This window comes from Stenella coeruleoalba, assembly GCF_951394435.1.
Source record: "Stenella coeruleoalba genome assembly, chromosome: 20".
In the NCBI taxonomy this organism is placed as follows: domain Eukaryota; kingdom Metazoa; phylum Chordata; class Mammalia; order Artiodactyla; family Delphinidae; genus Stenella; species Stenella coeruleoalba.
The window spans coordinates 663,522-686,563 of NC_137166.1; the positions used below are offsets into that span (position 1 = coordinate 663,522).

A 23,042-nucleotide genomic window follows, 5' to 3' on the forward strand; every position below is an offset into this window, starting at 1 on the left:
GCAGACGGTGGCAGGCGAGGCAGACACCCGGCTGGACCTCCCAGTTTGAGGCTGGAGTTCGGGCTCCCGGGTCCTTACAGGTCAGCAGGGCTGGGAGCGATGGCCACACCCGGCCGCCCTCTAGCCAGCTCCTGCTCTGGGCTGGGTCGCCCGCACTGGGCTCTGCTCCGGGGCTGCTGCGGCGGCAAGATCCGTCCCAAAGACGGCCCTGCAGTGTCACAGGCCTGTGGTGACCAGAGGTGGCTCAGGCCCCGGGCAGGCGAGGGACGACACGCTGGAGGGGAGCCAGCGTCTCAGGGCAGACATTCTCTCCCGTTCGGTGCGAGGCCGGGCCCCTTCGTTCACGGTCACGGGGAGAGTTTCCAGTAGAGGGCAGGTTCCGTCTGTCAGCAGGCCCCTCTGAAGGTGCGTTTTCCCCGTTACTGAGTCCATCTCTGGGAACACGAGGCAGGAGGCAGCGAGGTGGTAGGGCCGTGGGTGCCTCTGAGCCTGGTGGGCAGGAGGGGTGTCCATTGCCCAGATAAGAGACTTGCTTTCCGGGCACGTGAAGTCCTGCTAGACCTAAGGACTTTGAGAGTCTAACTTGGGGCCAGCGTCTGAAGGCGTCACTCTCTTTTCCAGGATAAAGATAAAGTTTCTCTAACCAAGACCCCAAAGCTGGACCGCACTGATGGTGGGAAGGAGGTGAGAGAGCGAACGACCAAGCGGAAGCTGCCCTTCACTGTGGGCGCCAATGGAGAGCAGAAGGACTCGGACACAGGTACCCACCCGCCCCCGGCACCCCAGTTCTGCTGCATGGACCCGGGAGGGGGTGACTCACAGCTGACAGGGCAGATTCCCAGGCAGAGGATTCCCGCGAGTGTGCACAGAAGCCACGTTCCCCCAGCCCCAGCCTGCCCAGGGGCCTCCCGTGCGTGTGAGCACGGGCTCCTCTCTCTCAAGGAGAGCCTCTGGAGAACTTCACATGGGAGGATAAACGTGTTTCCCCTCAGGGCTGCAGAAGCACATAAATTAAACCCAGTTGTTTGAAATGGAGGCCAGAGGGAGCTGTGAGAATGAGCAGGAGGCGCGCAGTCCCCCTGCGCGTGCGCTGCGGGTGTGCCACTCACCACCACGTGGCGCGTGTGCGTTCAGGTTGGTTCCATCCGAGCTGCCTGCAGGGACATGTGCTGGGTCCAGGCAAGAACCCGGCCCCTTTCAGCCGGCTCACACTCCTCCTCTTGGTCCTGGTGTGCTGGGCCTTCCCCGCCTGCCGGTCATCTGACTGCAGACCCCCTAAGCCAGGGGCAGGTGTGGGGTGGATCCACAGAGCCACGAGGGGGCCTGGGTCCCCCAGGATGCAGCCACGGGGGAAGGAGCAGAGGTCCTGCCAGGATCGGGCGGAGGGCAGGGGGCTTTGCTGCACGTGAGGGTTTGTGTCAGGTCTCAGGAAAATGGCAGGTACGGGAATGACATAAATGTGAGAGAATTGGGAGAAATGGCAGGGGGAACAGCCTGAAATGAACGTCTTCACTCACAGCGCCTCCTGCACGGGGCGACCCCCAGGCGGGTGTGCCCCGGGCTCGCAGCCACTGAGCATGACCTGGGGTAGTTGCAGGCTGGTGAAGCAGGTTGGCGGGGCTGGTGGTGCCGGCTGGGGTATGGCTGGGGTCCGGGGCAGGCGGCTCGACCTCCGCGGGGTCCTCCGCAAGGGGAGGGGTTGGGCCGGGGAGGAGGGCAGAGGAGGTGGGAGTCCTCGCAGGGACCCTGTGCCTCAGGCTCTGGGTGCAGAAGAGACAGGCCCAGCTCAAGCTTGGGTGCCCGAGCCAGCTCTGGTACTGGAGGGCGTGGCGTCGCTGTTGGGTGCGGCTTCCTGGGTGCTGGGGGCCTGCAGGTCGGTGTCGTCCTCTGGGATGTCCCTGCCCGAGCACAGGCGGGCGCGGCGTCCTCGGGGGTGTCTGCGGGGTGCTGGCCGTGAAGGGGACGGTTGGCATCTCAGCACGGGGCGCCAGGCAGGTGGGAAACTGAAGAACGTTTTGCAAGTGGGATTTTCCAGGCAGGGACAAAGTCTAAATACATGGAAAGTCCAGCATTTGTCCTCTTACTGATCCCTTTGGGGGCCAGTCTTGCTGTACCATTGACCCTTGAACAGCACGACTGTGAGCTGCATGGCTCCGCTTATGTGCCAGCTTTTTCAGTAGTACACAGTGTGGGAGGAGGGGGGCCTTCGACTGGGTGACTGTGTCCTGCCCATCCCCCCCGCCCCCGGGGTTCAGGGGCTGACCCTGCAGCTTTCTTGTACACCTGCTTTGGTCATGTGGCAGAACTCGTCTCCAGTAACTGGGAGCGTCTCATCCTTCGGGCCAGGACTGGGCACCTCGCCTGCAGCCCTGGTCACTGACCCCTCCCTGCCCTTCCTGGTGAGCGGCCGCCTGGCCAGGCAGAGTGAAGCTCTTCCTCTGAGAGGCCTCACTTCCACCAGGTGCCGCCTGCCCGCCCGCCCCAGGGCAGATGGGGAGGCTCTTGTACAGAAGTGCCAACTCTGGTGAGCACCGAGCTAGGGAGGCTGAAGGTCCCCGTGTTCCCACGTCCCCTCCCTGCCTGCTGGCTCCTGCCGTGTCCCTCCAGCGCCCCCTGCTGGGAAGATGCAGCCTGGCACTCACAGGACGGTTGCAAGTGGCCAGTAGTTTCTCCGGCTGTGCTCCCTGAGCGGGGGAGGCTGGTGAGCATCCCCCAGAGACCCTCGGGCTCCCTGGGAGCACCCTCCTGTTTCCCGGTCCCCAGGAGGCCCGCAGCGCTTAGTCAGGGCTGGGGCGTCCTCCCTGGAGCTCAGGCCACCAGCGGGCGGGTGCCTGCAGGCAGGGAGAGGGGGCCCTCCTGCCCGGTGCCAGTCTTGGTGGGACCAGGACCTGCTTCAAATTACACTCTGCTGTCTGCTTCTTATGTGTTTAATTTCCCCGCGACGTAAGTGCACGCACACCTCCTGCTGAGGTCCGTGTGGATGAAGCCCTGCAGGCTTCTTGCTCAGTCTGACAGCAGCCTTCCCGCCTCCCACCTGGAGCCCCCAGGGCCCTTCAGAGAGGGGCCTGTTCTCAGCTCCCAACGTTTCTTTGCTTCTACTTTGTGCTGGCTCTGCAGTGAGGATGTGTGAGCAGCTCACCCGTCTGGGGCTGGGATTTGGGGACGGAGGCGGCGGGCACGCAGCTTCCCTGGTGGGCAGGGCCTGTCGGGACTCCTGCTCAAGGCTGCCCTGTGTGCGGGGATTCACTGGCGCTGGGCTCTGAGCATGCCCCCTGCCAAATGCTGGAGGGTGACCATGGGTCACCATGGGTGACCATGCAGGTGGAGGGTGACCATGGGTCACCGTGGGTGACCATGCAGGGGCTTGGCCGCCTGCCAGGCGTGACGCGCTGTGAGTCGCTGGTTGGGAGGGCACATGCCACCCACACTGTGACCCTGGAGCTCTCGGGACCCCAGAGCGGGCAGGACTGGCGTAGGACGCTGGCCACCTCCATCCCAGGCCAAGTCGAGAGGGCGTGGCTGGGCCCGCTTCTCTCTGGTCTGGGTCAGGGTGGCCGCTCCACCCGGTGAACTCCCGGGTCTGGGTGTGGGGAGCTCGAGGGGTGGTCGGAGGCCCCCAGGCAGGCTGGGGCCGGCGGGATGGATGCTGCTGTTCGTGCGCTGCCGGCGGTCTGGATTATGATTCACTGCTGTCGTGAAAGTTGGGGTCAGTGGTTGGGAACCCCTGTTGTCCAGGCCCTTTATGCCCACCTCACCTCCATGGATTCTGGCCTCCTGATCACGGTCACCTGGGGGACGGCTCTGTGGTCGCCCTTACCTGGAGCTGGAGCAGCCTCTGCCGGGGGAGTGAGACGTGGGGGGTCCAGCCTGTCCCTCTCAGGCCGGGGACTTGCTGAAGGCCACACAGACCGCTCTTTCTTTAAACGATCAATGCTGGAAATTTTTTTTAAAAAGGAAAAGGAGGAGACACAGAGCAGGAAACCGGAAGGGAAGCCGTTTGTCACCACAGCCTGAATGATGGTGCCCGTGTGGGTCCAGTGGCGCTTGGAGGGTCGGAGTGTAATGCGGGGAGGACCCCCTGCAGCACGTCACCTGACGGGGTATCTGTCACATGTGGACTGTGCCTGGGCCGGCTCCTTGGTCAGAAGCCTGTGTTTGTGACTGATCGTGGAGGTCAGACCCTGTGTGGTGTGGGAGGTGTGCTCTGAGGCCAAGGGACGGGCCGCTCTTGGGACAGCAGGTCCCAGTGCCGACCACCCACCTCCCATCAGCCTGCCGTGGGCCGAGCCCTGCAACTTCATGGGAGACCGAGGACCTCCTCCGCCCCCTCCCCACCACAGGGCGGAGCCCTGACGATGGTGACATCTGAGGAGAGTCTTAGATTTCCCACTTCCGGCAGCGTGGTACGCCCTGGTTGTCAGCCACGGGGCGTCTGGTGGCAGTGGACGGGCTGAGGGCAGCCGTGCCTGCCGACACCTCCGGCTGGAAGATGCCATCCTCCCGCCTGGGGGCCGAGAGGGCTCCCCAGGCTCACGCCGTCCTGCCCCCATGGGGCTGGCCCTCCCTGGGCCTCTGTGCGCCTTCCTAGCCCCAGAGCGGAGACGAGGATTGGACCCAGAGATGGCCGCCACAGGAGGAAGACACCCGAGCAGACACAGAACAGCGTCCAGAAGATCAGGCAGGGTTTTCACAGTGTAAAACAGAGCATGAGGCAGCAGAAACGATTGCTGAAACGAAGCATTCGGGCGGGGGACGGGTTCTAGCGCTTACCGGGTCCACCATGAGCAGAGTGAGTGAGCTGGAAGCTGCTGAACCTGAAGACGCCGCCTCGGCTGACGCACAGAAGGAAGCAGGGGAGTTGCCGACCGGGGTCCAGGAGGAGCACACGGGGCCGCCGGTGTCTGCGCAGGGTGCAGGCTCCACGCAGAGCGTCGTGTGGAACCACGGGACCGCCCGAGGGGACACAGAAGGCGGCCGGGAGAGTGTCTGCAGACCACGTCCCGGAAGCCAGAGGAGACCTTCTCCCAGAAGCTCACTCTGTGTCTCTGCTGCCAGGATTCGCTGTGACTCGGGGAAGTTCTCCACTGGACGCCGTCAGTTTTGCTGGGGAGTGAAACTCCCCAGGAGGAGTGGACCCTGGGTGCTGGGTCCTGAAACAGAGGCCCTCAGGGCTGCGCCCTCCGCAGGCCCAGCCCCAGCAGAGGCCACGGGGGCTGTGGGAGGAGAGCAGAGGCGTGTTCCGGGGGAGACAGGAACGCATTTAGGGGGAAACGCAGGGATGGCCTGGGGGGCTGGGGATCCTTGCATCTGCTATCTGGGTGACCGTGTCCCAGGAAGAGATGATAAACGTGGCCCCGATTTCACAGAGGACCAGCGAGGTGATTGAGCGTGAGAATCAGGGCGCCATGGACATACAGGCCGAGTCACACGGCTGTGCTTCGCTTTCCTCACGGTGAGGGGACTGTCCAGGCTCGTGAGACTGCCTTCCCCCCATTACCCTGGGAAGATGGCACGGCTGGCGTCCCCGGAGAACGAGGGGGCAGGGTGTGCTCCAGCCCCTGCGCCTCCACAGCGCCCTCTGGCCTTGCTCGCCACTCACACGGACCTGCCGGTTTTCCGGTTTACAGCTTGACACACGCCGCCTGGGCTTCGTGTAACTTCTGTTCTGCTTCCGGTTGGATGTGAGAAACAAAATGCTGGCAGAGCGCTGAGGGAGCTGGGCCGTTGCCCGGGCACCTCCTCTGCCGTGCCCCCATCCCAGCGCTGGCAGGTGGGGCCGTTGCCCACCTCAGGGCAGGGCAGGAAGGACGTTCTGCAGGTCTCACCTGGGTTGACCCCCGGCTTGGCCCCTGCCGACAGGACGCAGTGGCTGGGCAGGAAGGCCCTTCTGCAGCACCAGCGCCCCGGCCTCCGCTCCTCTGTGGCCCGGGTTCCGTGGGCAGCCGCTCCACCTGCGACGCCCAGCCCGGCCAGACGTGGGCTCTCCAGATCCCGGCAGCCGCGGCACCTGTGGAGAAGTACACTCCACCACCGAGAAGTTGGCGTCTCAGGAGATGGGATTACATTTGGGGTTTTTCCCTGTGTTAAGCCTGGGGAGACCAGAGGGTTGGGTTAGTCTGTTCTCCTCCACGTGTGGGGTGAGCAGGGCCCCTGGGCACGTGTGGACTCGTGCTGGGGTTGCCTGAGCCTTACAGCTCTCCCAGCCCCTTCCTGAGACCACAGGCCGGTGCCACAGGGCCCAGCTCTGCCGCCGACATCAGAGTCTCTGGGTAGAAGTTGCTTCTTCGCTGCCACTCAACAGCAGCGCAGGCAAGACCCTCGAGGCACCTCCCTGGTCCTGGGCGTCCACTGGCTGCACGGTCACTTGAAGACAGAGGTGGCTGTGGCCCTTCTGCCGGGCTCCTCTGGCATCTTAAATCACGGGCGCGTCTGTCCTGGAGACCCGTGCGCCGCGGAGAGGGGGCTGCGCTGCTTGCTTCCACCCCCGAGGTGACCCAGTGTACTCGGCAGGTGCCGCCCACAGCCCGCGGGAGGCCGCGGGGTCACGCGCTTCGCTGAGGTTCTGCTTCCGTCCTCTCCTCTGGGGGCTTCGTGTCTCCACCGCCCCTGAGAGGCCAGACACCCCAATTGTCTGAGGCCAGGCTGTGCTTCCCAGGAGGTTGGGCAGAGCAGGGCCCCACGGCCTCCCCCTGCCCCGACCCCCAGACCCATCCGCGTGGCGCTCAGCTGTGGGAGAGCTTCTGAGCCAGGCTCCTGCCCAGGTCCGGCCACTGCCCCAGCGTGGCTTCGTTTCTCGGGGCTCCTTGAAGCTGCTGGGTGCCAGCTGTGCCCTGTGCAGAGGCCTCCTCGAAGAGCCGGGGCCATGTGCCGCCCTTTCCTCACTGCTTTTGCCGGGTCGTGGGGGAATTGGGGGCGGGGGAGAAGGCGAGCGGGGTCCTTGGTCACCCCTGAGGAGCGTCCTTTCTGAGTTTCCTCCTTGCTTGGGCCTATGCCTCGTGCGTTGGTTAGAAACCAGTTGTTGCTGGCGGGGTGGCGTGTGGTGCTTGGGGGTCATCACCTAAGATGCACGGATCACCGTTGTCAGCAGATCACAACTTCAGTTTTTAAAAAGGCAGTTTAAGGTACTTTTTAAGGAAATAACTGTTTACAGAAAACGCTTTGTAAGAAAATGGAAAGCGTGACACGCTTGTGGGGCCTGAGGTGGAGAGCAGCCCAGGGTTGTAGTTGTGGGAGTGGAGAGGTCGCCCCAGCCCGGGGACGCGGAGGGCAGGGAGAGCCCCTCAGACACCCGGGCCCCGTGGCGACCCAGCTTCCCTCCCCGTGGTCCGCACCCGTGACCTAGGCCCCCCCATCCCCGGGCTCCCCAGAGCACACAGGGCAGCAGGGGAGGGGTCTGAGACTCGACGGAGCCCCAGTTCCTGTGAGTAGGAGGGTGAGTGTGGAGCAAGGTGAGCTTTTGGCTCCTGGTCCGTGGAGTGGGGGGTGTCTCTTCTCTCCGCCCCCCTGCCCCTGTGAAAGACACGGCGCAGTGTTTCTGCCTGAGGCCGGCAGGGTGTTAGGTGAGGGGCCAGAGGAGCACAGTATGCTTGTCGTGAGGAGGCTGAGGGGCGCCGGGCCGGCGCCGTATCTCGTTAGTGCTCTGTGTTGATGCCTTTAGATGCCTCCAGCTCAGTCCACGCCGTGGTACTGCAAGGCTGGTTCGCTCCTCGAAGCGCCATGGCATGAGATGGAGGCTCCTAGAAGCAAGAAGAAAGGTACAGTACCGCCCAGCCAGCCGTGACCTCTCCGCGGGTCTCCAAGCTGTGTTTGCATTTACATCTGAACTCTCTGGAGGCGGGGTGGGGAGGAGGACCTGGACCACAGACACTAGGAGTTGCTAGACCGAGGCCCGTCCTGAGTGAGCCGGGACTCGGGGTCGTCCGTCCCGCCGCCTGGCGCGCAGGGCACGGTCTGGGGAGGCACCTGGAGCGGTGGACGGTCGGTGGGGGCCAGGCTTGGCTTCAGTGGCTGGTGACGAGGTGTCGGAATCGTGTCCCCAGCACAGCTACTGCCGGAAGAGGTGATGACGGGCAGCGTGCGTGCTGCCAGCTGTCCCTCCCCTCCCCCGCAGGCTGTGCGGCCCCGGAGTCAGAGGGCTCCGTGGCATGAAGTCTCCCCTCTCTCCTCCACGCCTCACAGAGAAGCAGGGTCCCGAGCGGAAGAGGATCAAGAAGGAGCCTGTCGCCCGCAAGGCCGGGCTGCTGTTCGGCATGGGGCTGTCCGGGATCCGCGCCGGCTACCCGCTCTCGGAGCGCCAGCAGGTGGCTCTCCTCATGCAGATGACGGCCGAGGAGTCTGCCAACAGCCCAGGTGAGCCCTGGGGGCAGGTGGTCCTGGGGCCTGGGAGGCCCTCCTTTGGGACGGTGGCCCAGCCCCGCAGGTCCCTCCCGGTAACCTCCGCCCATCCTCTCCTCGGCCTGCAGTGGACACGACACCAAAGCACCCCTCCCAGTCGACAGTGTGTCAGAAGGGGACGCCCAATTCTGCCTCAAAAACCAAAGATAAAGTGAACAAGAGAAATGAGCGTGGAGAGACCCGCCTACACCGGGCGGCCATCCGGGGGGACGCCCGGCGTATCAAGGAGCTCATCAGCGAGGGGGCGGACGTCAACGTCAAGGACTTCGCAGGTGAGAGCCCGGAGGGAGGGCCGTGGGGCAGACCCCCTTTTACGTAGGATGATTTGCTCTTTTTTGTGTGTCCAGAGCTGTGCACTGAGAGAGGAGTGTTTGTGAGACCAGGAGGCCTTCCTGTGTGGAATCCTAGGTTTTCCCACGGCCCTGGGTGTTGGACCCAAACCTAGTTTAGCACCTTTTTTTTTTTTTAAAAGGAAAAAAAAAAGCGATTTTCCTAAGTTGCATTTTTCCAAATCCCTGGGATCTGTCCACGGGGCAGCTCTGTGTGCGTGCCGACGTGAGCAGCTGCTCCCCGAGAGGCCTCAGCGCATGCTCACGGAGGCCCTTCCAGACCTGCGGCCGTGGCCACGCCCTGCCTGCTTCCCTGTCTGCAGACAGGGCACATCCTCCCTGTGTGTTGACAGGTGACTTGGGCTGAGGCTGCCCCTTGTGACCCTGTGTTCATTGATCCTGTACCCTTGTCAGCTCGGTGGGCCACGTCACCCTCTCAGATTCTTAGTCTGTAAGGTTAACCGCTAGAGGTCACGAGCAACCCAGAGGCGCCCAAGTAAAGACCACTCGGCATTTCTAGTCTGGGTGCCCACCAGGCCTCTGTCCTGTCCTTAGCGCTTCCTGAGTGCCACCCAGCAGCGGGAGTGACCTTCCTGAGGGTTAAATCACGTACGTGCTGAGTGTCTGTTTCCAGGCTGGACTGCGCTGCACGAGGCCTGTAACCGGGGCTACTACGATGTCGCGAAGCAGCTGCTGGCCGCCGGCGCAGAGGTGAACACCAAGGGCCTGGATGATGACACCCCCTTGCACGACGCCGCCAACAATGGGCACTACAAGGTGGGCGCCTCCCCGCAGACCCCACGGCAGGCCTGCCATTAGACTGTGCACTGGTCCGCAGCCACCTGTTTCTCTGTCCTTCCTGTGTGCGGGGTGACCAGGAAGTGAATCTTTGACAGGCCCCGCCTCCCCCCCAGCCCAGCTTTCTCACCCTGGGTCAGCACCTGGGTGGCCTCTCGCGCCGTCTGTGGCTTGTGTGTCAGCGCCCTGCTCTGGCCACTCAGGTGTGGTCAGCCATTAGGAGGTGAGTGGTCATACCCAGAGGCAGGGGGGCTCTGCCTGTCCTCGGCCCTGTGCTGCCGCCAGACCCGGCAGCCTGGACGGGGGTAGACAACACGGGGTGAGCAGCCCAGGAGCCGCGAGCACCTGGGGCACGGCCCCTCGGGTCCAATGCAGGAGCCGCACGTGTAGGTGAGGGCCTGGCTGCGGTCACCACCACACTGTCCAAGAGGCCCCTGGCCAGAGCTGGGGCGGTGCGTGATGAGGACACGTGGCAGCTGTTTGGGTGCATCTGGTCTGTCGTGGCGGCCCCGCTGGTCACTGTAGGAAGGTGTCAGGGAACCGGCAGTGTGGCCAGCGTGAAAATGACGCGTTGGCGCAGGGAGAGATTGGGAGGTGCTCTGAGCTCAGGATGCCGAGACACCTGGGACACCCGAGTGCTGATTACAGAGCTGACGTCAGGAATTAGTTAACGTTTTAGGGAAGACGATGGCATTATGGGGTTTTCGTTGTTACTGCTTTTTAAGAGCCGTTTTAGAGAAGAAGTATGCTGAAAAACTTTATGAAATATCTGGGATTTGCTAAAAAAAACCAGGGCAGGCAGGGACTTCCCTGGTGGTCAGTGCTTAAGAATCCGCCTTCCAACGCAGGGGATGCAGGTTTGATCCCTGGTCAAGGAACTAAGATCCCACATGCCATGGGGCAACTAAGCCCGCGCGCCGCAACTAGAGAGAAGCCCACGCACCGCAACGAAGAGCCCACACACCGCAACGAAAGGTCCCGCCTGCCACAGCTAAGACACGACACAGCCAAAAATTAAAAAACAAAAAGATACCCGGGGCAGTGGGCAGGTATGGGGTATGGGTGAAATGAGGCTGGCTGGCTGGTAGGTGATGGAGCTGGGAGGGAGAGGACCGCCGCCTGAATCTCCGCTTGTGTAATCGTCTTTAAACTTGTTATTAGGGAGCAGTGAGAGACAATGGACACGTGGCCTCAGGTGTGGGCTCTGCAGAGGGGAGAAGGCTGAGGGCCAGGAGATGGGAGGTGACCCAGGACTGTCCGGGTGGGCTGGTGGCCTTCGGGGCTGCATACGGCAGAGACCGTTTCTCGGCCGGAGGGAGGACGGCATTGAGGGGACTTAACCTGCGTTGCTGGTCTCAGAGGGAGGGGCCGTAGCCAGGGAACGTGGTGGCCTGAAGCAGTTGGGGTGTTCGTCGGCTGGCAGACAGCAAGGACACGGGACCAGAGCCCTGACTCTGGCCCCAGGATTGTCCAGCACCGTGGTGATTTGCCAGAGGGCAGGGGAGCGCCTGCCCAGGAAGCAGTGTCCTGCTCCCGCCATGCAGACCCAGGTACACCTGCGTGCAGCCCGGGCTGAAGTGGAGGCCGCCGTCCCGTTTGCCAGGCACCTGGGGGAGGCTGTCGGTTCCGCCCCGGCCACCCGAGTGAAGCGAGGATCGAGATGGAGTGAGTCACACAGAATTCTTTGGTTTCCTGGTGCATCTGAACGTTGTCTGCACTGGACAGTTGCCGTTAGGTGTGCAATAGCAGTACCTATAAACAAGCTGCACTCCTTCGTTAAGAAATACATCATTGCGGGACTTCCCTGGCGGTCCAGTGGTTAAGACTGCACGCTTCCGCTGCAGGGGACACGGGTTCAATCCCTGGTTAGAGAACTAAGATCCTGCATGCTGTGCCATGCGGCCTTAAAAAAAAAAAGAAACACATTATTGCTAAAAAATGTAACTGTCACCTGAAGCTCCAGGAGTCGTGATCTTTTTGCTGGTGGAGGGTCTGAAATACCGCGAGAACTACCAAAATGTGACACACAGACACCAAGTGAGCAAATGCTGTCGGGGAAATGGCGCCAGTAGACTTGCTGGGTGCAGGGTAGGGTCGCCGCAGACCCTCCGTCTGTAGACAACACGGCATCTGAAGCGCAGTAAAGTGAGGTCTGCTGTCCCTGTGTTCAGTGGGTCCTGGGCACGGATTAGCGACAGGTGATCTTACTTTCCTGCAATAAACAAACATGCAATAAACCTGCTTGCACAAGCTTGGTCTTTGTTTTCTGTACTGTGTAACACGCCCCCGCCCCCACCCCCCACCCCCCCCATAAAAGCCTTCCCCGCAAGTTGCAGGAACCCGGCGGCTCGAGAGGAGCAGCCTGTTTTGAGTGGTGGGTCTTTGGTGGGAGAGGCCTCGCGGGCAGCGTGAGCAGCCTCCACCCCTTGGCCTGGTCGTGCTCAGGCCCTGTGAAGGGGCCGCAGTTGCGCATCAGCGTGGCGGCCGCTCTGTGTTTCTCAGGGTCCCTGACGGGCCTCTCACTGCTCCGCAGGTGGTGAAGCTGCTGCTCCGGTATGGAGGGAACCCTCAGCAGAGCAACAGGAAGGGCGAGACGCCGCTCAAGGTGGCCAGCTCCCCAACCATGGTGAACCTGCTGCTGGGCAAGGGCACCTACACGTCCAGCGAGGAGAGCTCGGCCGGTCAGTGCTGCGGGGGCGGGGGCGGGGCAGGTGGCGTCACCGCGGTCAGCAGGGCTCTCCCGGCAGCCTCCTTGGATGCCTGCTGCTGACGGGAGCTTCTGGCCCGTGAGGAGTCCCCCCCCGAGCCGGGATGGGGGGCTTCCGTGCAGGGTCTCCAGCCCCGTGTCTGTGCAGACCTCTCTGTAGCCCCTCTGCCCGGGGCCAGCCTCAACCTGAACTAAGCCAGGTGACGCGCTTGTTGGACGGGCGCCTTCCCCTCCCCTCCCCAGGTGCCCGCAGCCCCTGCCTGAAGCACCTCTGACCTCCTCTCCCCTGTCCCCGCAGAGAGCTCCGAGGAGGAGGACGACGCCCCATCGTTCGCACCTTCCAGCTCAGTCGACGGCAATAACACGGACTCCGAGTTTGAGAAAGGTCTGAAGCACAAGACTAAGAATCCGGAGCCCCAGAAAACTGTGACCCCCGTCAAGGATGAGTATGAGTTTGACGAGGACGACGAGCAGGACAGAATCCCTCCCGTGGACGACAAACACTTGCTGAAAAAGGATTACAGGAAGGAAACTAAGTCAAATAGTTTTATTTCTATACCCAAAATGGAAGTGAAAAGTTACACTAAAAACAGCACGATTGCACCAAAGAAGGCGTCTCACCGCATCTTGTCGGACACGTCAGACGAGGAGGACGTCGGTGTCGCCGTGGGGACCGGGGAGAAGCTGAGACTCTCGGCTCACACGATGCTGCCTGGTAACAAGACACGGGAGCCTTCCAACTGCAAGCAGCAGAAGGAGAAAAATAAAGTGAAAAAGAAGCGAAAGAAAGAAATCAAGGGCAAAGAAGTGCGGTTTGGGAAGAGGAGCGACAAGTTCTGCTCCTCCGAGTCCGAGAGCGAGTCTTCAGAGAGCGGCGAGGACGGTGGGGGCTCGGCGGGGAGCCCCGGCTGCCTCAAGGAGTCCCCGCTGGTGCTGAAGGACCCTGCCCTGTTCAGCTCCCTGTCCGCCTCCTCCACCTCGTCCCACGGCAGCTCCGCCCCCCAGAAGCATAACCCCAGCCACGCGGACCCGCACGCCAAGCACTGGCGGACAGACAACTGGAAAACCATCTCCTCTCCAGCCTGGTCCGAGGTCAGCTCCTTATCAGACTCCACGAGGACGAGACTGAGCAGCGAGTCTGATGGCTCCTCCGAGGGCTCCAGCGTGGAGTCACTGAAGCCGGTCAGGAAGAGGCAGGAGCACAGGAAGAGGGCCGGCCTGCAGGGCGCGCTGCCCGATAGGAAGAACTCCTTCCATCCTGGTGGGGACGGCGCCATCCCCAAGCTGGACAAGGAGGGCAAAGTCGTCAAGAAACACAAGACGAAACATAAACACAAAAGCAAGGAGAAGGGGCTGTGCTCCGTCAGCCAGGAGCTGAAGCTGAAGAGCTTCACCTACGAGTACGAGGACTCCAAGCAGAGGGCAGACAAGGCGATCCTCCTGGACGACGTGCCGGCTGAGGGCAAGCTGAAAGGCCTGAAGCACGAGAGAGACCCCTGTAAGAAGGAGGAGAAGCTCAGCAAAATGAAGGCGGAGGAGAAGGAGTGGCTCTTCAAGGACGAGATGATCAAGGTCTCCAGAGAGGAGAAGTCGCTCAAGAGAATCAGGGAGCTGAACAAGGACGGGGGCAGGGCCTTCCGGGAGGAGAAGGACCGGTGCAGCAAAGCCGACAAGGAGAAGCTGCTGAAGGAAAAATCTCCAAAAGAGGAAAAGCTGAGGCTCTACAAGGAGGAAAGAAAGAAGAAGTCCAAAGACAGGCCCTCCAAGTTAGAGAAAAAGAATGACTTTAAAGAGGATAAAATTTCAAAAGAGAGGGAGAAGACCTTCAAAGAGGATAAAGATAAAGAAAAACTCAAAAAAGTGTATAGGGAGGAGTCTGCTTTTGATGAATATTGTAACAAAAGTCAGTTTCTGGAGAACGAAGACACCAAGTTTAGTCTTTCTGATGACCAGGATCGGTGGTTCTCTGACTTGTCAGATTCATCCTTCGATTTCAAAGGGGAAGACAGCTGGGACTCTGCAGTGACAGACTACAGGGACATGAAGAGCGAGTCTGTGGCCAGGCTGATCCTGGAGACGGTGAAAGAGGACAGTAGGGAGAAGAGGCGGGAGAACAAGGCCCGGGAGAAGCGCACGGACAGGGACATCTTCTCTCGGAAGAAGGACAGGGACTGCCTGGAACGGGGCTTGGAGCGGAGGAGAGAGCACGCTGCCGACAGGCACAGGGCCGTGCCCGGCTACCTCTGCGAGAAGGACAGGAGGAGGCGGGAGTGTGCGGAAGGCGGCCGGGACAGGAAGGAGCCCCCCGAGGCCGCCAAGGAGCGGAGAGATGGCCGTGCAAAGCCCGAGGAGGCGCACAGGGAGGACCTGAAGGAGTGCGGCTGCGAGGGAGTCTTCAAGGACAGGCCCGACTGCGACTTCGGGAAGAGCCTGGAGCCCTGGGAGAGGCACCACCCGGCGAGAGAGAAGGAGAGGAAGGAGAGGCTAAAGCTGGAGAAGCACAAAGAGAAGCCCAGTGACAAGGACAGAAACGAAAGACTGACGCTCGAGAAGTGTCAGAAGGACAAAGACCTTGATAAGTGTTTCAAAGAGAAAAAGGACGCCAAGGAGAAGCATAGCAAAGACAAAGACAGAAAAGCATCTCTCGACCAAGGTAAAGACAAACGGGAGAAGGCTTTCCCCGGAATTCTCTCCGAGGACTTCTCTGAAAAAAAAGATGAAAAGAAGGGTAAAGAGAAAAGCTGGTACATTGCAGACATATTCACTGATGAAAGCGAAGATGAAAAAGATGATTATGTGGCGAGCGGATTCAAAGTCGGGGAGGCCGGCGAGGGGCGGGGGGATGGCCCCCCCGAGAGGGAGGACGGGCGGGAGCCGCACCCCCCCGACAGGCACCGGAAGCACTCGGCCGACAGGCAGCATGCGGAGAAGCAGAAAGACAAAGAAATCAGAGAGAAGAAGAAGGAGAAGGGCGCCACAGACGGGGGGAAGGACAAGAAAGAAAAAACCTTGGAAAAGCACAAAGAGAAGAAGGACAGAGAGTCCACGGAAAAATACAAGGACAGGAAGGACCGAGCGTCGGTGGACTCCACTCAGGACAAGAGGAACAAGCAGAGGCTCCCCGAGAAGGGGGAGAAGAGGCCCCCTGCGGAGGACAAGGCCAAGAGCAGGCACCGGGAGAGGCCGGACCGGGAGCAGGGCCGCGAGAGAAAGGCGAGCAAGGGCACCGACGCGGAGAAGAGCCTGCTGGAGCGGCTGGAGGAGGCGGCGCTGCAGGACTTGCGCGAGGACTCCAACGACAAGGCCAGCGACGCGTCGTCGGACGGCTTCCCCGACCGCGGCCACGACCCGGGCCTCGGCGCCCTCCTGGAGGCGCCCTTCCCGGAGCCCCCGGAGGAGCGGGCGCGGGAGAGGGAGCGGCACCGGCACGCCTCATCCTCCTCCAAGAAGAGCCATGACCGAGAGCGGGTCAGGAAGGACAAGCCCGAGAAGAAGGAGAAGAGCGACGACTGCAAGGACACGGGCGGCCGGAAGGACAGCGGCCAGTACGAGAAGGAGGTCCTGGAGGCCGACGCTTACGGCCTCTCCTACGGCATCAAGGCCGACGCAGAGGACGAGTTAGAGAAAACCATCGAGTTGTTTTCTACCGAAAAGAAGGAGAAAAATGATCCTGAAAGAGAACCTCCCAAGAAGGTAGAGAAGGAACTGAGGCCTTACGGCTCTAGCACCGTGAGCCTCCTGAAGGAGAAGAGGCGGCGGGAGAAGCACCGGGAGCGGTGGCGGGACGAGAAGGAGCGGCACCGGGACCGGCACGGGGACGGGCCCCCGCGGCACCACCGGGAGGAGCTTAAGCCCGCGGCCAGGGACAAGGACAACCCTCCCGGCTCCTTCCGAGACAAGCCCAAGGACGAGGGCGGGAAGCTTGGCGAGGCCAAGCTGAAGGAGAAGGTCAAGGAGAATCTGGAGAAGGACAAGGGCGACCCTGTAAAGCTGAGCAATGGGAACGACAAGCTCCTCCCGGTTAGAGACCCCGGTAAGAAAGACATCCGGCCGCGGGAGAAGCTCCTGGGCGACGGGGACCTGATGATGACGAGCTTCGAGCGGATGCTCTCCCAGAAGGACCTGGAGATCGAGGAGCGCCACAAACGGCACAAGGAGAGGATGAAGCAGATGGAGAAGCTGCGCCACCGGTCTGGTGACCCCAAGCTCAAGGACAAGGCCAGGCCCGCCGAGGACGGGCGGAAGAAGGGCCTGGACGGCCCGCCGAAGAAGCCGCTGGGGCTGGACCCTGCCCCGAAGGACAAGAAGCTCAAGGAGTCAGCCCCTGCCGCCCCTGCTGCCGAGAACAAGCCCCACCCGGGACCCGCGGTGGACCCCCGAGACTGGCTGGCAGGCCCCCACATGAAAGAGGTCTTGCCCGCTTCCCCCAGGCCGGACCACGGCCGGCCCACCGGGGTCCCCACCCCCGCCTCGGTGGTGTCCTGCCCCAGCTACGAGGAGGCCATGCACACGCCCCGGACCCCGTCCTGCAGCGCCGATGACTACCCCGACCTCATGTTCGACTGCACAGACCCCCAGCCCGTGTCCAGCACGTCCGCCAGCGCCTGCTCGCCCTCCTTCTTTGACAGGTTCTCCGTGGCCGCCAGCGGGACTTCAGAAACACCGGGCCAGACACCTACGAGGCCGCTGTGCGCGAACCTTTACCGCTCGGTGTCTGTGGACATCAGGAGGACCCCTGAGGAAGAGTTCGGACTTGGGGACAAGCTGTTCAGACAGCAGAGCGTCCCTGCGGCGCCCAGCTACAGCTCGCCGGGGCAGCACCCGGAGGACAAGGCCCCGGGGCCCCCAGCACCCACTGAGAAGTTCGCCTGCCTGTCTCCGGGGTATTACTCCCCGGACTATGGCATCCCCTCCCCCAAAGCGGACGCCTTGCACTGCCCGCCTGCGGCCGCAGCCAACATCACCCCCTCCCCAGAGGGCGCCTTCTCCGGCTTACCAACAAAGTCCCCCCCTTCACACAGAGACGAGCTCTTGGCCCCGTCCATGGAGGGGGCCCTTCCCCCTGACCTTGGCATTCCCCTGGATGCCACGGAGGACCAGCAGGCCACCGCGGCCATCATCCCCCCGGAGCCCAGCTTCCTGGAGCCCCTGGACGAGGGCCCTTTCAGCACCGTCATCACAGAGGAGCCGGTCGAGTGGGCACACCCCGCCACCGTGGAGCAGGGCCTCCCCTCTGGCCTCATCGGGGGCACCCCCGAAAACCCGGCCAGCTGGCCTGTGGGGTCGGACCTCCTGCTGAAGTCCCCACAGAGATTCCCGGAGTCCCCGAAACATTTCTGCCCTGCCGAGTCTCTCCACTCGGAGCCCCCTTACCCGGTGTCGCCCGTCTCATACCCTCTGTCGGTCCCCGAGCCGGGACTGGAAGTCAAGGACGAGGCCGGGGAAGCAGTCCCGGCCGCGGTCTCTGCTTCAGAAGAGCCAGCCGCGTTCGCCCCTCCCTCCAGGCTGGAGTCCTTCTTCAGTAACTGCAAGTCCCTTCCGGAAGCGCCCCCCGACGCACCCCCCGAGTCTGCGTGTGTGACGGCCGTGGCTCAGGTGGAGGCCCTGGGTCCCCTGGAGAATAACTTCCTGGAAAGTGGTCACAACCTGTCTGCCCTCGGCCAGGTGGAGCCGGTGCCCTGGCCCGGTGCCTTCCCCGCCACCGAGGATGACCTCGACCTGGGGCCTTTCTCGCTGCCGGAGCTTCCTCTCCAGACGAAGGATGTTTCCGATGCCGAAGCAGAGCCTGTGGAAGAGAGTCCTCTCGTTCCTCTGGACAACACCCCCGCGCTCCCGAGCGGCGGGGACGTCCCTGTGGGAGCTGCTGACGAACAGCGGGTGCTGCCTCCTGACCAGGTGGCCGCCCGGCTCACAGCCGAGCCTGCGCCCGAGCGCCCAGAGGAGCCGAAGCCAGTCGCGCTGCCCGAGGCCACAGTGGAGGCCGGGGCCGGGCCGGAGGGGAGGGCCCCCGAGGACTCCGACCCTGGCTCTGGGCCCACGCCAGCCCCCTCAGAGCAGCATCCACCGGGGAGTGGGGACGAGCAGGCCGAGGGCCCAGACCCCTTGGCCACGCCCCACAGTGCTCCTGACGCCCCCGGGGACGGCTCGGCCCAGGCCCGCGCAGCGGATGGGGCCGGCCCCCAGGACAGTGCCGGGCTCGAGGGGCCTCCGGACGGCGTCCAGGCTGAAGCCCCCGAACCGGAACCCAAACCGACAGCCGAAGCCCCAAAGGCGCCCAAGGTGGAGGAGATCCCCCAGCGCATGACCAGGACCCGCGCCCAGATGCTGGCCAACCAGCAGAAGCAGAGCTCGCCGCCCACCGAGAAGGAGGCTGCGGCCGTGCCCACCCCCAGGGCCAAGGGCCGCGGCTCTGAGGACGACGACCCCCAGGCCCAGCACCCGCGCAAGCGCCGCTTCCAGCGCTCCAGCCAGCAGCTGGCCCAGCAGATGCACACGTCCACGCATCAGACGCGGGAGGTGATCCAGCAGACGCTGGCTGCCATCGTGGACGCCATCAAGCTGGACGACATCGAGCCTTACCACAGCGACAGGTCCAACCCGTACTTCGAGTACCTGCAGATCAGGAAGAAGATTGAGGAGAAGCGCAAGATCCTCTGCTACATCAGCCCGCAGGCGCCCCAGTGCTACGCCGAGTACGTCACCTACACCGGCTCCTACCTCTTGGACGGCAAGCCCCTCAGCAAGCTGCACATCCCCGTGGTGAGTGCCTCCCCGGGGGGGGGGCCGCCCCCCAGGCCCAGGACCCGCTGCGCCGTCCTCCCCGTCATTCCCCGTCTGCCCCATGGCGGCTCCCACCCAGTCCGCGCGCTTGGACCTCGGCTGACCCAGGCTCCACCCACGTGGGGCGCGCCTGGCTCCCTCTCTGGTTCAGTGTCCCCTCCATCCCCTTAAACAGCCCGAGGGCTCCCCAGACTCCAACCCTGGCCCCCAGCGGCCCCACGGTGCCAACCCAAGGCCAGAGCCCAGACCTTTTCCCCTAGAGGCCTGAGGGCCCCTCTCCTGCCTCCTCAGAGCAGGTCCTTCCTTGGGTTTCTGGGCTTCCCCACCTGCCCAGTCAGGCCCACGCCCCGCCTCTCGGCCGTCTGTTCGCGTGCCCCGTCCCCTGGTGGTTCGCCCCACGTCTGTGCAGACGTGACCTGTCCGAGCCCCGCCGCACACACCCCACCCCCTCTTCACGCCCAGACGCGGGCCGTTGGCAGGTCCTGCCACATGAAGGAAGCCACGCGGGGAGCGCGCATCCTCCACATGCTGCTGCCCCGCCCGCCCCCCCCAGGCAGCAGGCATAGGCGTCGCGGCCAGTAAAGCTGATCTCGGCCACCTGTGCTCAGTGGTAGCCAGAGCCGCCCCGGCCCCCAGGCTTCGCGGTGCTGCCCAGGTGCTGCCCATCCACACCTGTGTGGCGGACTTGCCTCATTTTTTGACCAGCCCACCCCACCCCCACCCCCGTGAGGAAAAAAGCCCAGCTTTCGGCTTGTTCTGTCTCTCGGGCCTGGGAGAAGCCCCCGTAACGGTCGTCGGTGCTGCACGGGATGCGTCCTACGCTCAGACCTCGGCCTGCGCCGCCTGTTCCCAGGCAGGAAGTGGAGCCGAGAGGGGGAGCCCGAGGCACTGGATGCAGGGGAACCTGGCCTGGGATCCCCGGTCAGTGAGACTTTGCTGCTGTTTGGTTTCAGTAACTAAAATTTAGACAAACAGCACCGTGGCCACCTAGAACATTTGGAAACTAGAGAGAAAGCCGCGCTCCTGCCTCCCCCTGGACCCCCGCCACCCGAGTTCACCCCGCAGCAACCTGTGTGTCTCTTGGAGCTCAGCCCTTTCTAGCGGTGGGCTCCGGTTCACAGCCTGTCGCCCCGCAGCCAGACCCAGGCCGTTGGGGGTGAGGGCAGGCCAAGGCCTCATTCCCACACCCTCTGGAGCCGGGGAGGGTGAAATGGAGGTGACCTCACACCCACAACAGCCCCAAACAAGACCCCTATACAGAGACCACCGCAGGCGCCCAAGAGGCAAGGGGAGGCCGGCGCCCTGGGCCCCCGGGGCGTGATGGGCAGGACGTGCAGCCAGAGACCCGGCTGGGTGGCTTCATCTCGGGCTTTGAGAATTTTGGACCGAAAAGTTGGAAGAGAGCATGTACCTTGAGCTTGGGCCTCGAGTCCAGCCCCTCCGAGGGTCTTGTCTGTGGCGGCCACTGTACCGTGGGCATTATTCCTCCCCTCCAGCCCGAGGTCGTGGCCACATGAGCCACTGCACCCTACTTGGCCTCGGCCACCAGGGAGGGGCTCCTCGGCAGTCCCGTGCTTCCTGAACACGCTCTTGCTTCCTGGCCCCACGAGAGGCTCCAGCCCGTATCTGGTGCTGTTGTGACACGCTTCCTGTGTGTTTCGGAAGCACCGGCTTCTTCTCCTGGGAGAAGCGCCCTTCTGGGTTCAGGGGGCGCCTCCGGCACCTGGGGGTAGTGCCCGGCGAGCCCTCTCCCTCACTGACGCCCTGGGAAGAGGGGCGGGCCCAGTTGTCCTGTTCGTGTGGCTTCTGGGCAGCTGTGTCCCAGTGGGTCTCAGGGTGCGTGAAGCCTGCGGTGAACAGAGGACACCCTGCCCCTCCTCCATCCCCTCTTGGCTGCACAAGGGCCGAGGTGCAGATGCCCTCCGTTCTTAGCTTCCCTCGCCTCCCCCACCTCTGCCGCTCCCTCCCCGGCCGCCCTCCTCCCAGCCACACGCAGGGGACGGGTGCTCGCTCACCTACTCTTGGGGACAGGCATCCCCCAGCGCGTCCGCGTCTTCATGGGACCGTGGTCTCTGGGGTGACTCCTGCAAGTGGGGCGGCTGGGGTGATTCACGGCCCCCGCTGACCCCCGTCTCCCCCTGTGACCGCAGATCGCGCCCCCTCCCTCCCTGGCGGAGCCCCTGAAGGAGCTGTTCAAGCAGCAGGAGGCCGTGCGTGGGAAGCTGCGCCTGCAGCACAGCATCGAGCGGGTAAGCGGGCAGCCACGGGCCCAGGGCGCCCGGCCCGGGTGGCGCTCAGCTCACCAGCCCCTCTCTTCCAGGAGAAGCTGATCGTCTCCTGCGAACAGGAGATCCTGCGGGTTCACTGCCGGGCGGCGAGGACCATCGCGAACCAGGCGGTGCCGTTCAGCGCCTGCACCATGCTGCTGGACTCGGAGGTGTACAACATGCCGCTCGAGAGCCAGGTGGGCGTCCGGGTGAGAGGGCCTGCGGGGGGCTGGGGCGGCGCTGGGGTCACGGGCCCCTGGAGACTCACGTGCGGTCTGCCCGCGCAGCGGCTGGAGCTGCTGCACCAGGGCTTCCTCACCGAAGGCCCCAGAGAGGCTGTCACGCTGGGGACCACAGGGCTGCTGCCCCCGACGGGCACGCGGGCCCAGGGCGCGCCCAGCAATTGGACACACGGTGTGCCTCGTCTGTCCACCAGAGTCCAGCCCGCCTCCTTCTGCCCCCAGGGCTGTGTTTGTCCCATGAGGTCACACCCTTCCCCAGCTGAGCGCCGTCCCTGTGGCACCTGTGCTCCTGAGGGCCCCACCCGTCGGCTGACACCCGGGAGATCTAAAATGTGCAGAAAGCAAGTCGATTCCCGTCCTCCCCGCAGCCACTGCGACTCTCAGCCCAGAGCGCGCCATTCTGGGCCAGGCCTCGGTGCCGAGTTCCCTCCTGACGGAGGCCCCTAGTGACCCCAGGCCCACAGGTGGGTCACATGACCCCTGGGTGTCTGAGCAGCATTCCCAAGTTGGCCGCATGGTGACGTACGGTGGTTCAGTTAAACCTGATTTCTTTCTAGTGCGTTAAAGAGTCCTCACACGTAACCTTTAAGGATACCTCTTTAAGTTTCTACTTGAACGTACTACGCACAGCAACGAATTTTCCCTGAAGTAAAAACATTTGTCCACAAAGTATTTTAGGGATTGGGTGGAAGCTTTGCTTTTTTTGATTTTTGCATCTGAAAGAAAAAAGAATCTGCTCACCTTCAAGGGATTGCTGGGTTTCCTCTGAATGTCACGGAGACAGACAGGACTCTCAGGCTGCAGCCTCCTCCCCTCAAGCCCCTTTGTAGTGGGGGCCTGGGCTTTCCCCAGGCAGGTGGTTGCGTGTGGCTGGGCGAGAGGGAGACTTTCCTGCCCCGAGACCCGGGAGGCCCTGCAAACCCAGCCGGCAAGAGCCTGTGGGGACCTACTGCTCCCGAGGCTGCCCTGCCTGTAAACCACAGTCCACCGTGGGCGGCCTGCAGCCACCCCAGGCCTCGCAGACGTTCTGTCAAAGGAAAAGTCACTGCCGCTTTTTACCCTCGCCGGCTCGCCCTGGGGCCTCCCCAGGAGACGGAGGGGAGCCTGAAGGCGCCGCCGGGGTCCCGAGTCACCACAGGGCAGCTCCCCCCACGGACGGCGTGGAGAGCTGGTGGGGGAGGGAGCCCTTGACTGGGGGACCCGGGGCTTGGCGTGCCAGGCCCACCCCTCCCGGACGCCCACACGTGCTTCACTCTCCCGCCAGGGTGATGAGAACAAGTCAGTGCGGGACCGGTTCAACGCCCGCCAGTTCATCTCCTGGCTGCAGGACGTGGACGACAAGTATGACCGCATGAAGGTGAGCCCCTGCGGCGGCGGCGGCGGCGGCGGGGCCAGGGCTCTTCTGGGCGGGGGCGGCAGGGCCGTGTTCGGAAGAGGCAGCTTCAGACTCGCTCTGAGCCCAGCTGGCAGTGAGGGAGCTGAGGCCTCCCCGCCCCCATGTTGCCTCTTAGAGTGTCTTCCCTCC

At 63.3% G+C, this 23,042-nt stretch overlaps 1 protein-coding gene across 7 annotated transcripts in view; it reads left to right on the forward strand.

The window, feature by feature from the left end:
- The window catches only part of ANKRD11 (ankyrin repeat domain containing 11), a 170,770-nt gene that overhangs the window by 145,743 nt on the left and 1,985 nt on the right, over nt 1-23,042 (forward strand). For 3 of the 7 annotated variants that reach the window (XM_079906560.1, XM_079906562.1, XM_079906561.1), the window contains exons 4-12: nt 622-760; nt 8,179-8,349; nt 8,463-8,666; nt 9,358-9,500; nt 12,055-12,202; nt 12,527-18,987; nt 21,159-21,257; nt 21,329-21,472; nt 22,782-22,874. In XM_079906560.1, the coding sequence (XP_079762686.1) occupies nt 622-760; nt 8,179-8,349; nt 8,463-8,666; nt 9,358-9,500; nt 12,055-12,202; nt 12,527-18,987; nt 21,159-21,257; nt 21,329-21,472; nt 22,782-22,874 (7,602 nt within the window). The other 4 variants (XM_079906556.1, XM_079906557.1, XM_079906558.1 and 1 more) reach the window with 3 other exon arrangements.